The 16,761-nt window shown below is 37.5% G+C and overlaps 1 protein-coding gene across 1 annotated transcript in view; it reads left to right on the top strand.

Moving 5' to 3' along the window:
• The first annotated feature begins 14 nt into the window (after positions 1-14).
• Positions 15-16,761, top strand: part of LOC111146573 (DDB1 and CUL4 associated factor 13) — a 29,563-nt gene continuing 12,816 nt past the window's right edge. The window contains exons 1-7 of the mRNA XM_022502175.1: positions 15-185; positions 2,960-3,159; positions 3,738-3,845; positions 8,465-8,554; positions 9,855-10,010; positions 13,886-13,963; positions 16,047-16,129. Coding sequence (XP_022357883.1) covers positions 116-185; positions 2,960-3,159; positions 3,738-3,845; positions 8,465-8,554; positions 9,855-10,010; positions 13,886-13,963; positions 16,047-16,129 — 785 coding nt within the window. The 5' untranslated portion in view covers positions 15-115. The remainder of the gene's footprint in view (positions 186-2,959; positions 3,160-3,737; positions 3,846-8,464; positions 8,555-9,854; positions 10,011-13,885; positions 13,964-16,046; positions 16,130-16,761) is intronic.

Here is a 16,761-nt window from a genome sequence, read left to right as displayed (position 1 = left end):
GTCACATGACAGGAAGTAGTATTGAAAAAGCGGAAGTAGCATGTGTCTGAGGAGGAGGTGGTAATCCGAACGCGGAGGCAAGGCTTGGAGGGTTCGGGGGCAACTAGCGGCCACAATGAAGGTGAAGATGCTGAGCCGGAACCCGGACAACTATGTACGCGAAACCAAACTGGACCTACAAAGAGGTGAGACAAGTTATTAGGGAGTCCGCCAGCCTTGAGTCCGCCTTCGGCTTCCACGGAGCAAATCTGGGGGAACACTGGCGCTGCAGGCTCGTTCTTTCCCCGTTCCCTTTTGCCGAGCCAAACTTTGTGCAGATAAGGATATTGCGGGACGGGGTAGCGGGTAACTTCTCTTCAAGGCCGTTTTTGAAGAACTTTTTCTAGTGGTTAGTGAGAAAGTTGGTCGTACCTGGAATGCTTCCGCCTCCCCCTTTCCAGCTGCTGCTCTCGGACTTTTCTCAGATTCCAGTTGTAGAGAAGCGGAACTTGAAAGCCAAGCAAGTGAATTCAAAGATTTGAAAGGCTGCTTTAAACCTCTCTAACTTTTGGCCACTTTACTTCTTAAAGTTACGTACTTCTAAATGTGGGAAGAGACAAAGGTGAAACGTAAAGCCATCAGTTTTCTAAACTTTTGTGGAGAGGCCTGATGGGGAAATGGCCAAAGTGAATTTAGTAAGACTTATTATTTATTGGTCTTATTGGTCTGTTCCCCCAGTAGCAGCCTGACTACTTACCACTTATAGATCATGATATCTAAATGACGAGGGATTAACCATGTCTGAAGAGAATAACAAAAGCTTTAAGGCAGGAATAAAAATAAAGCATAAGCGAAGGGCCATGTCTTCGGAGTTTCAGTGAGGAGGATAGCCATAGAAGATGAAGCTCGGATGATACTTCGGTATTTTGATTGAGTAGTAGAGATTATTCATTATATATGAATAAATTCTGAGAGGTAAATATGTGGTGTCTGTTCACAAGATGTTTACAGTAACAAGATAGTAATGTTTTTAAAATGCAAATTATGTTACATCATCTGGACTTGACATCATCCTTGCTCCTTGAACCTCTGGTCCCATCTTCCTCTCTAGTTTCACTAGTCACTATTTTCCTTGCAGGTAGCTTACATTTACCCTTGGATTTCTGAGTACATTTCGGACATTTCTCTTTCAGAAGGCCTGTGGCACACACCCATACTCCATTTAGCTCCTTCCTCTGAACAATAATCTTTCCCTACTTATTCCCTGTGGTTGCCCGCCCCCGCCCCCAGCCCGTTTGAAGCATCCTTCTTCTATGCTTCGATCGCATTTTTGTACTAACATCAGAGTGTGTATCACACTGTCTCATGATTATTTTGGTTATCAGTCTCTTCCATCAGACTGAGCTTGCATAAAAGGGAAGAATCATATTTGTTTCTATATCCACTGCGTCTAGACAACACCTGGCACATAGTGTTTACTTTATAAATGTCTGAAGGAAGGAATGAGTGAGTGACTGGCTGGTCATAGACTCTCCATGTTAGGAGGTTATTAGTCATCTGATGTTACTGAGTGTCTTATTTTCTATAATATCTTTCTATTTCTTTATAGTTTCTCATGGAAGTTTTCTTTTTAAAGATTTTATTTATTTGAGGGCAAGCAAGGGAGCATGGGCAGAGGGAGAAGGAGAAGCAGACTCCCCGCTGAGCAGGGAGCTTGACTCAGGGCTCAGTCCCAGGACCCTGAGATCATGACCTGAGCCGAAGACAGACGTTTAGATGGAAGTTTTAATAGCAAAATGGAAAAATAGAAGTTTAGGAGCTCTGTAAAACATAAATCAAGGAAGACATTTGTTATTTTTTTTTAAGGATTTATTTATTTATTTATTTATTTGAGAGAGTCTCAAGCAGACACCCCTGGGAGAGTGCAGAGCCCAACACGGGGCTCAGTCACAGGACCCCAAGATCATGACATGAGCCAAAATCAGTAGTCAGCTGCTTAACCAACAAAGTCACCCAGGCGCCCCATTTGTTACCTTTTCTTATTCTTTCATTCTTGTTTAGGTGTTATTTCCTTTTGATTGAATGTTGGATATAGTACCAGTAATAGGGAGTTAGAGAAAAAAAAAGCAAGTTGAAGATGTGGGGTAAGAAGATGCATTTACTTTTCAACATTAAGGGTTTTTTAGACATGTGTGCTTAGAACACAACTGTAAACTGAGACAATATGTTTGGCAGCATAGGGTAATAGTTAAGAACATGGATTCTGAAACCAGACTGCTTTGGTTTGAATCCTGGCCTTATCACTTCATAGGCAAGTTACTTTTCCATGCCTCAGTTTCCCAGCTATAAAATGGGAAATAGTAATAGAACTTACCCCATAGAGTACTGTGGAGATTAAATGAATTAATGTACAGTATTTGGAACAGTGCCTGGGACATGGTAAACTGTTTTTTAAGTAAGTAAACAAATGTGTGAAATGCTCAATAAAAAGTTACTATAATCATAATCACAACAGTGTATATCAATATAATGGTTAGCACTGGTGATTAATACTGTTACCTGCCTCAAAAGGAGCTTCGAGTTCGGTTGGGTAAACATTTGTCAGAGATTTGTTTTGTACCAGGCACTGTGCTAGGCATAAGTAGTAAAGTGAAAAATGTGGTGAAAGCCCTGCTCATCAAAGCTTTGCAACCCAGTTAAAGAATGTAGTAGGACATATAAAAGTAAAAGCTGAGGTTATATGTAGGGTCTAATTATTTTGCAAGATGTATGCATTCCATGATTTTCCGGTAGTTTTGGAAACTTTTGGAAAGGTTTCTGAGTTAAAGGGCACCTACTTTGGAATTTTTCACAGTGCTAGGCATAGAACAGTGTTCCTAACAAAGGCTTATTGAGTAACAAATTGAATAATTAGCTGAGGAAGACCACAGGAAATATTAAAAGTGAATTATTTTATTAAGAGAAGTCATTTTTATTTCAGTTCCAAGAAACTATGATCCTACCTTACATCCTTTTGAGGTCCCACGAGAATACGTAAGAGCTTTAAATGCTACCAAACTGGAACGGGTATTTGCAAAACCATTCCTTGCTTCTCTGGATGGTCACCGAGATGGAGTCAATTGCTTGGCAAAGCATCCAAAGAGCCTGGCTACTGTCCTTTCTGGGGCATGTGATGGAGAGGCAAGTATCACTCTAAACATTCCTATTTTAAATTAAAAATAGTTATATTACAAATGTTTTATAGTTTTGTGTTACTGCGGATTTTAATTGCTTTGATTTCATTTTTCTGTGTCCTATTTTTTATTAATTCTCAAGAATGAATTCTGTTTGAATTACGAACTACATAGTTTCTTATCTAAGCCTCAAAAATTAGAAATGTAATAGCTGAAGGCTCAATTGAGCTGAAGTCTCAAGCATGTTTACAGTAGTAAAGGTATTTGTGAATTTTGGGTCCCCCCCCCCAACAGAGGATGTTATTAATGATTCAACACTTATTTCCACTCTGGCAAGAAAAGGAAGCTTTGAAACACTTTAAACTGGAATCAACAGAGTACATAACAGATTGAATTTTCTGCTTGTTGATATACTGTCCATATGCACTGCAGTATTTTAAACTAGAGGATTTTGTTTTTAGCAATCTGGTAGAGTGAGTCATAGGCTTTTCAGTGTGAATTTATTTTTCTTGGAACATAGTACTCCTGTGCTTGAACATTTTATGTTTATAGTTCACTAAAGTTTCCTGGTATGCTTTATCATAGGTTAGAATTTGGAACTTGACTAAACGGAAATGTATCCGTACAATACAAGCCCATGAAGGTTTTGTACGAGGAATATGTACTCGCTTTTGTGGGACTTCTTTTTTTACTGTAAGTATAATGCAATTAAGTCATTAACTCTTCTCAACTTGTATAAGACTGAGCTAATGTTTTCTGAATACATTTATTTCTTCCAAGAGCCTTTTGGAGTTTCACAACCCGGTACAACTTCTTAAAGTCTTGAAAAGTCTTAGTTTTCTTTATATACTTCAGCCTTCTTCATACTTCTTGATTTTTTTTAAATAATACTTAACGTGTATTCGAATTAATATTCTGTAGAACACTGAGATGTGGGATTAATGCAAGGCAAGGCTGGAAAGGTGGTTTACTCTGGAAGATTTTCAGTGTTGGAGATGAGTAATTTGTACTTTGTCAGATATTAAATTTTGGAAGTATTTATGTGTGTGGTAAGGTATACAGAATGTACAGTTTACCATCCTAATCATTTTTAAGTGTCCATTTCAGTGGCGTTAAGTACATTCACATTATTGTGTGACTGTTACCACTTTTTCATCTTCCCAATCAGGCTCATGTCCCTTAAACAATAACTCTATTCCCCCTGCTCCCAGCCCTTTGCATCCACTGTTCCACTTTCTTTTTCTATGTAGTTGACTATTCTAGGTGCCTCACACAAGTGGAATTATATAATATTTTCCCTTTTGTGTCTGCCTTATTTCACTTAGCATAATGTCTTCAGGCTTCACCCATGTTGTAGCAGGTATCAGAATTTCTTTCCTTTTTATAGTTGAATCATACTCTGTTGTACGTACATACGTTTTGTTTATCCGTTCGTCCGTCAGTGGACATTTGGATTGTCTCCACCTACCTGCTTTTATGAATAATGCTGCTATAAACATTGGTGTGCAAATATCTGCTCAAGTTCATTGCAAGTTTAGTAACAGGAATGAATCTAAGCTGTGCTTTGAAGTAATGAATTTGACAGCAGTAAATGATCAGTTTGGAGGCTGTTTTAATAAGCAATAATGAATCTGTGCTAGGGAGGGAAAACAATGGAAAGTAGTTGTTAGGTTTAGAAACACTTTGGAGGTATGACAGGCTTGGCAACTGAGGGTCGTTTAGGAAGATTCCTTTTCCTTCCAGGAGTGGGGAAGTCAGGAGTGTCAGAAACTTTAGAGGAGAGAGGGAATGAGAAGGGCATGGTATGATGAACTGGACTGCAGTGGGCTATGTGAGTGAAGAGGTCTGTCAGGCCCTTACAGATGTAGCTCTGGAATTGAAGTTCTGAAGAAAGTTGGAACTAAACTTGGTATCATCAGTACAGAAATAAAGATTGAAGCCATGGTATGGCATCACTGGGGGAAAGTGACAGGGAAAATGTAGAAATACAGAAATGTCAGGGAAATAGCCTTGGAGAATGCCTGCTCCTAGGAGGTAGGAAAAGTTTTGGGAGTAGCCAGAGAGTTAGAAGAGCCTGTAAATGAGCTTAATGTCCCAGGGGGAAAGGATCATTGGTTGTGTGAATGACTACAAAGGATAACGAGGATGAAGACTGAAAGAAGTATTTTAGGAATATAGACCTGTGAAAAATAGAAAGTTAAGGGTCCTGTGATTTTAATCTTTCAGTTTTACCACTGTTGGCAGTTTGGTATCTGTCCTTTCATATGTTTTGACCTGTATATATAGCGGCTCGTGTATACAGATGCACTAATCAACTGTGTAAATCTTGAGTAGCATGCTGGGTGCCAAGGTAGATGGGAAAGGAATAGCAAAGGGAGGAGATGACTTCTGGGAAACCTTTAAATATTTGGAAGATTTAAAAAAATATATATTTGAAAGATTGTTGTGTGAAAGAAGAAATGGACTTTTCCTATATAGCAGCCTTAGGAATAGTTGTTAATGTTAAAAGATTTTGTTTCGGTGTAGGGACAAACTAACTCGCTGTCAAAAACCAAAATAGGCTACTTGGCTAATAGGCAGAGAATTCAGGTATTTTTCAGTAAAGGTTTTTTTTTTGTTTTTTTTTTTTTAAGATTTTATTTATTTATTTGACAGAGATCACAAGTAGGCAGAAAGGCAGGCAGAGAGAGAGAGAGAGAGGAAGCAGGCTTCCCGCCAAGCAGAGAGCCCAATGCGGGGCTCAATCCCAGGACCCCGGGATCATGACCTGAGCTGAAGGCAGAGGCTTAACCCACTGAGCCATCCAGGATCCCCTAGCTAACACTTTTTAAGAGTAAGGCATCTCCACATGCTGTAGAAACTGACATTGTCGTAGAGATGGTCTTTTTTTTCTTTCAAGAATTTATTTATTTATTTGACAGAGATCACAAGTAGGCAGAGAGGCAGGCAGAGAGAGGGGGGAAAGCAGGTTCCCCGCCGAGCAGAGAGCCAGTTTCAGGGCTTGATCCCAGGACCCTGAGATCATGACCTGAGCTGAAGGCAGAGGCTTAACCCACTGAGCCACCCAGGTGCCACAGTAAAGGGGTTTAAACAAGCTTCATCACCCTGTATACAGTATGTTGTAGAAGGAATTGGTGGGAAGTTGGAGCAGACTGACTGTAACTACACTTCCCGTTGGTTATTCTTTGGGGTATATTGATTAGTTTAGTATCCCAGGCAGAGGATTTATTGGCTGTTTGTTTTTTTTTTTTTAATGCTTAAAAGTTAAAAAGTCAGAAAAATATTTCATACTCACTATTCACTTCTTTTCTTCAGGTAAGACATGTGAAAACTACTTGTTGGCCAAAATTTAGGACTTAATGTTTCAAAAAATGTTCAGTACACAATGTTGCAAAAGATAAATCTTCGTTAGCTAAATTTCATAATATTGACTATATCTCAATTTGTGGCACCAACAGGTCTTTCTTCAGCTTACTCAGCCTTGAGATAAGCTATGCCGGCCAGGCATATATTGCTTGGCTCCTCGTTTCTACAAAATGTTAAACCTTTCTCAGGATTGATGATCTGCTGAGGCTTATACTCAACAGACTGTATAGAGTAGCATAGTCAATTACAAAGGAATTCAGTTTTGAGTTTGCAGATAGTTGAAGAAGCTTGATCGAAAGCAGCAGTCTTTGGGGTAGATGGTCTCAATGACAGTTTTATCCTGTGTTCCATAAATGCTAACATTCCAGTGGGTCAGGCCAGATTAGCAAAGACCTCAGTACCTAAATTGCATCCTCAACTCCTCAACAAAAGAAATTCCTGTCTGACCTTAGTACCAAAACTTCTTCCCTAATCACTTACCTGTTCTAATATCATGGGCGCTGTGGATTGTTTTGCAGGAAGGATTTCCCTCTTTGAGTTTGCTATAAGGAAAACTAAATTTACACTTCTGTCCTAGATAAATATATATTTTTGTTAATATTTTTATTTAGAAAGTAGATACAGATTATGTATAATATGAATGTAAAAACGTAGAAAGTTTTTACATTCATACTAGTTTTCAGTTAAAAACTAGTAGTTTGGTGTATATATAGAATTGTTCGCACCCTGTATATGATTATTTTATGTTTTTAACCCTAAACTGAGTTATATTGTGCATTGTTTTGTAGCTTATTTCCCATAATACCTTGAATGAATCTGCTACATGCCCAAGTCTAAATTACCATTGTTTGTTACCTTGCCTTCATTTGGGCCATGGCTTTTTCACTATCTGCACAACTGTCAGTTCAGTGAAAAGACAAATGATGTCTTTACAACATTATGGAAATCGTTTTGACCTCATGGATCCCTGAAAAATTCTCAGGATCCTTCAGAGGTCTGCATTTCACAGTTTGAAAACCATTGACTTAATAGTTTTGTCATGCAAAGAAGGGCTTTACCCATGGCAGGATTATAAGAATGACTTCTATCTACTATTTTTATGTTTTGTATTTAATTTTTTACCTTTAAAATTATATGGAATTTTATATTTATACCAGGTGTCAGATTGCTTCAAACTTTTTAAATGACTCACCTGATACTGTAATTCCATTTTATTATAATCCATTTTTCTTCCTTATTTGAAATGCCATCCTTATCATAGTATGCAGTTTTTTATATTTATGACCTAACTTTGTTTCTACTCTCCTTTTGCTCTACTTACATTGTCTTATTTTTATTTATTTATTTTTTAAATTTTATTTATTCGACAGAGAGAGATCACAAGTAGGCAGAGAGACAGGCAGAGAGAGGAAGGGAAGCAGGCTCCCAGCCAAACAGAGAACCGGATGCGGGGCTTGATCCCAGGACCCTGGGATCATGACCTGAGCCAAAAGCAGAGGCTTTAACCCATTGAGCCACCCAGGCGCCCCTGTCTTATTTTTAATTTTTTTTTTTTAAAGATTTTATTTATTTATTTGACAGACAGAGATCACAAGTAGGCAGAGAGGCAGACAGAGAGAAAGGAGGAAGCAGGCTCCCTGCTGAGCAGAGAGCCCGATGTGGGGCTCAATCCCAGGACCCTGGGACCATGACCTGAGCCAAAGGGAGAGGCTTTAACCCACTGATCCACCCAGGCGCCCCCTTATTTTTAATTTTATCTACTGTGTATTTGTCACAAATCTTTACTGTAACATGTGGGACGTAAAATGCATCAACAAATACAGTACTGGAAGGATTTGGGACATGTATTTTTTTAAACACAAGGTGTTTATAATTTGACGTATATGTTATCAAGTTTACAGTTAATAAGAGTAGTTCATTATCACCTGAATCATTAATGTTTCAAGGTTGGCGATGACAAAACTGTGAAGCAATGGAAAATGGATGGACCGGGCTACGGAGAAGAGGAAGAACCATTACATACAATATTAGGAAAGGTACAGAAATAAATTGACCTATACTTTGTCTATTAAAATTCTTCTCTTAAAATTATTTCAGAAATTTAATTAAAAAATAAAAGATGTAAATGAGACTTTAGGCTGCAATAATTGACCTATTTTAAGCAATATTTAATACAGTTAAGGTCCTTTGCAGCTGAAGAATTTGAATGGGTCTTTGGTGTTCATTGTATTGGGTTCAGTTTCTGTGTTTACCTGGAGGATGCAATGAAACATTTCCTATGGCAAGTCCATGGGAGGAATCTATAAGAAAAATAATGCATCGGCTTCTCTCTGATTTATATTATCATAGATCTTACACAAAGCTCAGAATTTCTTACTTGAAAGAACCCCTTAGGCAATGAAGAGGTATTATAATATGCTTTTTGTATAAATCTCATTTACATTTCTTAGAATATTATTCTGCAAATCAGATGATATGGTTTAGTTATAGCTTAAGTATAATTCAGATCATATGGCCTGCCCATGTTTCATAATGCTTACATTTTGATATGAAGGGAACTTCTAAAGTTAGATTTAATCTTTAAATATATACATTTGTAAAATCGGCTTGTCATCTTAGTATTATGTTGGTATATATTTAAGTTCTGCTTTTCAGATTTCAAGAACTTGTAAATGTTTTTAAAGGCACATGGAGGTGGGACATGAGTATTAGATGGAAATAATTTGCAACTGGTAAAAAAATTAGGCATTAATTCTAAAACAAAATTGGTTTCATTCTTGAAAATGTCTTCTCTCTAGGAGCTCCAAATGTTTTTGAAATATTTCATCTTACCCCTGTATCTGTGGTAATGGGGATTAATTCTTACTGTGGAAAAGTTTCTCAGATTTGTCTTCGTGAATAGAAAATAATTGGAAGCCTGCGGATGCTGCTAAGAGTTCTTAAAAGCGTAAAGTGTTGGCTAAATATTTCCCTTTAATTTGCTTTGCAAACATTTTTTACCACATAGTATAAAGACAGATTTTAATCTGCCCTGAATAGATCGATCTCATCTTTTAAGTGGATAATTCAAAATTTATAAGATTTTATTGATTTTAACAATATTATTATCCACCCTTGCCAGGTTTTTTTCAATTTTTATTTTAAGTGGGTTCCATGCCCAATGTGGGGCTTGAACTCACGACCCTGAGATAAAGAGTCATATGCTCTACTGAGTTTCTTTCTAAATAGGGATTTTCTTAAAAAAGATGAAAGTGTGGGTAAATATATTTAAAATATATAGATTTGAAATATTAATGATAGAAAGACCCATCTATAACAACATCTTTGCTCTTAAAGACAGTGTATACAGGAATTGATCATCACTGGAAAGAAGCTGTTTTTGCCACATGTGGACAGCAAGTAGACATTTGGGATGAACAAAGAACAAGTCCTATCTGTTCAATGACCTGGGGATTCGACAGTATAAGTAGTGTTAAATTTAACCCAATTGAGGTAATGTTGCTTTTTGAAATAGTTCTGCTTGCTGTTTCTTTATTTAATAATTTCAACTCTGTTTAGGAAACTTTGAGTGTATGCTATAAGAATTTTGTTTAAATTGTAATGGGCTTCTGGCATTTGGTTAGTTTTCCAGATTATATCTGAGTTCTGTTACCTTTGGTCAGATCTCAACATGTTTGCCCACAGTTTAGTCCCATATATCAGTGTAATATACCTTTAGAGGAAGGTGTGTGCATGTGCTCATAGGAGTAGAATTCAAGCAAATGGTGTACCGTGCCTTCACGTAAGTAAAATGTCAGTAAAATGATAGTTTACTCATGCCTTTGGTGCTCATGTTCCACAGATTCCATCATTGTATGTTAGGGAAAATGTTAATTTCTTAACTCTCTTTGAGGTCAGAAGAGGCATTGAGAATTAATTATTTGTAAGTGACAAGGGCGCTAATGATTTATAATAATAATATGCATGATTAGTACTATGCTGCATGGTGATAGTTATATTTTTCTTTGCTCAGATGTCTGATATGGTGATCCTACGTCCTTTGAGGTCTGAGGGAAGAGTTGGAGATTCAACTCTATTTATTGTTTATTGAGGTCTGAATTTAGGAAAGGAGGCTGCCCTAAAAGCTAAACTAGTCCTTGAACTTAAGACCTTTCCCTGAGCTATTTCTGAATACATAACAATAGATGAACTCGTTGTCCAAAAGGCTCAGTAGAAATGCCTTTTCCTGGAGAAAGAAAAGGAAATTACTGCATGTATAAACTAATCTTCAAAGTTATCATGAGATTATCATGTTAGGTGGTATCAGAGATTATCCTGATATGAAAGTTTTGTACTCTCAGAGACCGAAGCTGATAAAAGAGAAAAAGTTAAGTCAAAGTAGCAGGGTATAAAATTGTTTATATGAAGTATTGGAACATGAGTTGTTGCAGTTTTATGTGAGTTTGGCCTTGTGGTGCCGAGAGGTCAGACAGTCAGAGGCACCCTTCCTGCCCCCAGCATATCCTACCTGCACACTTCTGGAGGGGTTACAGGTCAAGAGCAGGGTTTGGAAAACTGGGTCGTGAGTCCACTGCTTGTTTTTATAAATCGCATTTTTACTAGAACATAACCATACCCTTTTATTTATATATTGTGCTGTGAGAGCAGAATGGCCAACAAAGTCTAAAGTATTTATACTTTTTGGTCCTTTACAGAAAAAGTTTGCTGACCTTGGTCTAGCGTTTCTATCTGTTCTGTATCTTCCTCACTCCATCCTACATCACCTTTTGGTTGTAGAAGCGAGATACGGTTGGGGGGTGTGCCAGCAGGCTTTGCAGAGCCCGGCCAAGGTGACCCTGGCAGAAGCGGGCTACAAACACTAGCAATTTCTAGGAACATTTTGTGTCCTACTTGGTGTGGAGCTAAACTGGAACTGTATTTTCTGCCAGGGTACCTTGTCAGTGACCTTATACAAGTCACACTTGTTTTCTATATTTGTTTCTTTATTTTTAAAATGAGATTAAATATATTTTCCAGTGTACTTTATACGGTTGTCATGAGGATAAACCGTGATTAAATTTTATGTGAATATTTTTTAAAGATGCTACCCAAATTTAGGATGATGTTATTACTATTAAAAAAAAAAATAAACAGAGCAGAGAGATATTGATTCCTCCTTCTCTGAGGGGTAAGCAGTATTTTGCTTCTCTATTTTGGTGAACACCTATGTCAGAAGAGCTGATAGTTAATTCCAAAAATCATAATTAGTTATTAGTGATGACCTAGTGACCATGTTTTTCAAACTTGCCTGTGTCAGAACTGTATTTGTTCAGCTGTGTGGGTTTTTTTTTTTCCTTTTTATTACCCTTATGAACTTGAGTGGTAAAAGCAAATGGTGTGCATGTCTTTTATCCTATATTAAACTTAATGGGAAGGGCATGTTACTGTGAACAAATGGAGTGTATTTGTTTCCTCTAATCATTAATAATTAATTTTCTGTTAAAATATTGAAGCCTACAATTTTGGTAAAGCCAGAAGTTTTATGCTGAGCATTGCCACATTTTAAAGCGTAAAAGTCGGCTTTCAGTCTAGGTAGAATTTTTTGCTCAGATTAAAATCTTTATTTTTAGAAATGGAACCTAGTCAGACTTTGGGGTGGCATAATGAGAAACCAAGAAAGATTTAAAGGAGTCACTAATTAGGGGAAAGTCTCAGAGGAAGTGATTTAAAAAGGAAGGTTTTGGGGGTTTTTTGTTCTTGTTTTTTCTAAAGATTTTATTTATTATTTGGCAGCGAGAGAAGGAACAGTGGGTGATGGGGGTAGAGGGAAAGAGAGGGAGAAGCCTATTTCCCACTAGGCAGGGGCCTGATGTGGGTTTCAATCCCAGGACCTGGGATCATGACCTGAGCCAAAGGCAGACACTTAACTGACTGAAACACCCAGGCGCTCCAAAAAGGAAGGTTTTGGAAAGGACTAGAGAAGAGATCATGATTGTAGCCTTAGCTTTTTGATGTTTTATTTGAACTGTGTACACACATACAGTAGGAGTTAGCTGGCCCTAGGGCTATGTAGTAGATAACTCTTCTTCCTCCACCTGCGGTAGGTAATGATAGACAGAAGCCAGGAGTTACGGGTGTCAGAAACCATGAGTGAGGAGGCCTGGTGGGACTCAGGCCCTGCTCCTCGGTAGGGGGCTTGTTCTCATGTAAAGCCAAGGGTTAGTTACATCAGCCTCTTGAACACTGTAACTAACTTATAAGTAAACTAAGGACTTGCAGGTAGGATATGCTGGGGGGCAGGAAGGGTGCCTTCTGACCATCTGACCTCTCAATAGCACCACAAGGCCAAATTCACATCGAACTGCAGCATCTCATGTTTCAATACTTGATACAAACAATTTTATACCCTGCTACTTTGACTTAACCTTTTTTCCCTTTTACTAGCTTTGAGTCTCTGAGAGTGTAAAACTTACCTATCAGGATACTCTCTTATACCATCTAACATGATAATCTCTTGACAACTTTGAAGATTAGTTTATATATGCAGCAATTAAACAGCTGGACAAAGAACAGGCTTAGTTTATACAGTTAGTGAACATGAGGAAATGTTTATTAAAAAGCAATAGTTTATATGATTAGGAAATATTTCTGTACAGATAAGAACTTGTAAATGCCACTACTTAATGCTTCCCGGTTGCAGTAAAATTGACGTATTTCCACACTGCAGTGTATATTGATACAGCTCCTTGGAAAACAATTAGTCCTAAATATCAAAAGCCGTAAACTTGTTCATTCTTTTGACTCAGTAATCCACTACTGAAATTTTATCCTTAGAAAAAGAAGAGTTGAGTTTATGAAAATGTTTGTTGAAGTGTTAGTGATCCTACTGAAAACTAGGAAATAGGTTTAAATTGAAGAATGGATAAATGGGGGCGCCTGGGTAGCTCAGCAGTTGAGCGTCTACCTTTGGCTCAGGTCGTGATGCCGGTGTCCTGGGATCAAGTCCTATGTCTGGCTCCCTGTTCATTGGGGAGTCTGCTTCTCCGTTTGCCCCTGGTCCTGCTTGTGTTCTCTCACTCTGTCTCTCAAGTAAATAAATAAAAATTTTTAAAGAAAGAATGGATAAATAAAATCTGTTCTATTATAAAAAGAACACTGAATTATCTGAACACTCCCATCACTGGCATGTAAAATACACATTTTAGCAATGAAAATAACTTGACTTAGGTTGCTAAGTCATTATGAGTGATTCATTGTTCTATCTTAAAAATGGACTTCGATATTATAACTTTGTATCTTAAACATTAAGGGTAATTGAATCATTTGTTCATTGAATGGACAGGGTTTGCTGCCAAGCCTGGCCTTTAACTGCTGATTGTTATTTTTAGACATTTCTCTTGGGAAGTTGTGCTTCTGACAGGAATATAGTACTATATGATATGAGGCAAGCTACTCCTCTGAAAAAGGTGAGTTTCAGTTTGTTTTCTGCTTTGTACAATTGTTAATGCATTCCTCGATGAGATGAGTGACCAAAAAATGTGAAACAAATTTTTTTTTCAGAATTAAATTTTTTCATAGGCTTATTCTTAGAAGCCAAAGTAATTATAATGGCATCCTCTCATCTCCTTGTTGTTTTTTAGGGACCCTTAAGTTTTTACTAAGTTTTGTATCCTAGTCAACTTTGTATCTTCTATAATGTCAGTAAATTTTAGGCACTGAAGTTGGTACTTACTGAGCTCAGAGTTCCAAGTATTGCATCCCATTACTTCACACCCCATGGTTTTCAAATGACACATGCAGGATTCTGTTCCAGAATGTTTTGTAATAGATTCACATAATGAGCTCTATTTGTTTAATTACATGCTGATGGATACTAGTTGACTAGGTTGTGTTTAGATAAGCACTATCTTGTTCAAGGTGACTCATTTCCCCAGCAGTTTTAAGGCATTCATTCCAGGACTTAGATACCAAAGCTGAAACAACCTTAAGCTGACTCTCTAGAGGGACAGGCATATTGTCAGTAAAGAGAGGAGTGCCATTATAAGTAAAAGGGTATAAAGTTGAAGACAAGTGCTTAAACTCAAGAGTGCAGAAGGACCTAGACACCATTCATGTGCCATAGGTCTGTTGTGATAGTACACATATGAAAGAAATGCTTTTAATACTTTTGTTGTTCCTGAACTATTTTTACTACATGTAATAAATTCAGAAATATTAGAAGTAGAGTATATTCATTGAGATTTGAACTACATAAAAATGATGATCTTTCCAAAGTACCACTTTAGTCCTTTCACTCATTCATGTGGTCTAGTGGGCAGATTTTGCATAAACTTTGGTGTTAGGCCTTAAGCAGGTAACTTGATCTGTGTTCCTCCTATAAAATGATGATATTAATAATTATTTTCCAGTACATTGGTGAGAATAAAACGTGATATTTTATATTTTATTAGCAGAATGCTAAGATGAAATCTAGTTTAATAGATAGTAGTTTCTGGCCCGTCTGCCCTTACATTTTCTGTTTTTAATGGTGCTCTGTTACTTTTGGTTGAAGAAAAGAACTATAGCCTGGCTTTCAAGGCCCTCCATATCTGGTCCCAGTTTGCATTCCATTGATGTATTTGTTTCAGTCAGTGAGACAACATTTAAATAGGGTTTGTCACATGCAGGTCACCTTGGGGGAGGCAGTAAAGGTAACATATAGTACGTACAGATGGCACATGGTGCCAATTTTATTTGCAGTTATTATAGTACTCCAACTCATGTTTACAAGTTACACCTTTGCCACAGCCTTGGCTAAATCTTGAACTAGTGCAGAATTTAGCTGTGCCAGCATGCTGATCTTCGTGTGCTTAGATGTAGCACCTTGGTGGAGGCAAAGGTCCTGCTTTCTTTCATTTCATTATTCTATATAGTAGGCTATCATTGTTTCTTCTGTCCTTTCTCTCCTACTCTTAATAGTTTTCAACCGGGGGTATATTTTTAGAAATGTGAGAGGGGCATTTTAGAGACTGGCCTTTAGTGGACATGTGCGTGAGAGGCTAAACATTTACAGTGGTTGTTCATAGCAAAAGATTATCCTATTCGAAATGCCAGTAGTGTTCTTGGCTGAGAAACACAGATATGCTGGTCCGTCCCACGTCGGCTCAAATCATGCTTGTCTTTTTAAAATCTTTCTTCTTTAACCCTAAAATCACTGTTAATTTTGCCCCCAATTTGATACTTAATCATTTACTGTTTTTATTATATTTTAACTTTTCTTACATATATCTCATTTTTCTGACTAAATGATAAGTTATTCGAGGTTGAGGGACCATTTATTAAGCGTTTTTGTATTTTTCAGTCTTTACTGTTTAGCCTGTGTGCTCCGGAAACAATTAGTGATTGATTTCTTTTCCTCTTGCACCAACCTGAGTACTGTGCACATAATAGGGGTTTACTAAATATGTGCTTAAATCAGTTAAAAAAGAAAGGATGTGAAGTGGGAGACTTAATTCATTTGAGAGGGAATTGATTTCACGGTGATGGGTTAGTGTATTCTTCCTTTCTCAGGTCATCTTAGATATGAGAACAAATACAATTTGTTGGAACCCTATGGAAGCTTTCGTTTTTACTGCAGCAAATGAAGATTACAAGTAAGTTTTCTTCTTTTTAAAACTTATTTGGTTCTAGGGGCACCTGGGTGGCTCAGTGGGTTAAGCCTCTGCCTTCGGCTCAGGTCACGATTCAGGGTCCTGGGATTGAGCCCCGCATCGGGGTCTCTGCTCATCGGGGAGCCTGCTTCCTCCTCTCTCTCCCTCTGCCTGCCTCTTTGCCTACTTGTGATCTCTGTCTGTCAAATAAAAAAACAAAACAAAACAAAAAAACCCAGAAAACTTATTTGGTTCTATGTGAAGTGGCTCAACTGTATAAATTTTGCTAATGAAATACGTTTTCCTAGATAGTATTCCTTCAAATATAAGATAGAAAATTGTCACTTGTGTCTTAGGAAAATATTCTCAGTGATATAGACCAGAGACAGTAAACTATGACCCATGGACCAAATCCTGTCTACTGCCTGTTTTTGTAAATAGTTATTGGATTATAATGATACTCATTTATATATTGAATATGGCTGCTTTTGTGCTCTCATGTCTGAGTTGAGTGGTTGCAACAGAGACCATGTGGCCCACAAAGCTAAAAATATTTATTATGTGGCCTTTCATGAAAAAGTTGTCTGATCTCTATGCCATATAGTGACTGAATCATACATGTTTTAATAGAAACT

This window comes from Enhydra lutris, unplaced genomic scaffold (assembly GCF_002288905.1).
Source record: "Enhydra lutris kenyoni isolate GAN:26980312 unplaced genomic scaffold, ASM228890v2 scaffoldscaffold14, whole genome shotgun sequence".
Taxonomy (NCBI): domain Eukaryota; kingdom Metazoa; phylum Chordata; class Mammalia; order Carnivora; family Mustelidae; genus Enhydra; species Enhydra lutris.
The sequence above is the reverse complement of the archived record's forward strand: the minus strand, read 5'-3'. Positions and strand labels throughout refer to the sequence as shown.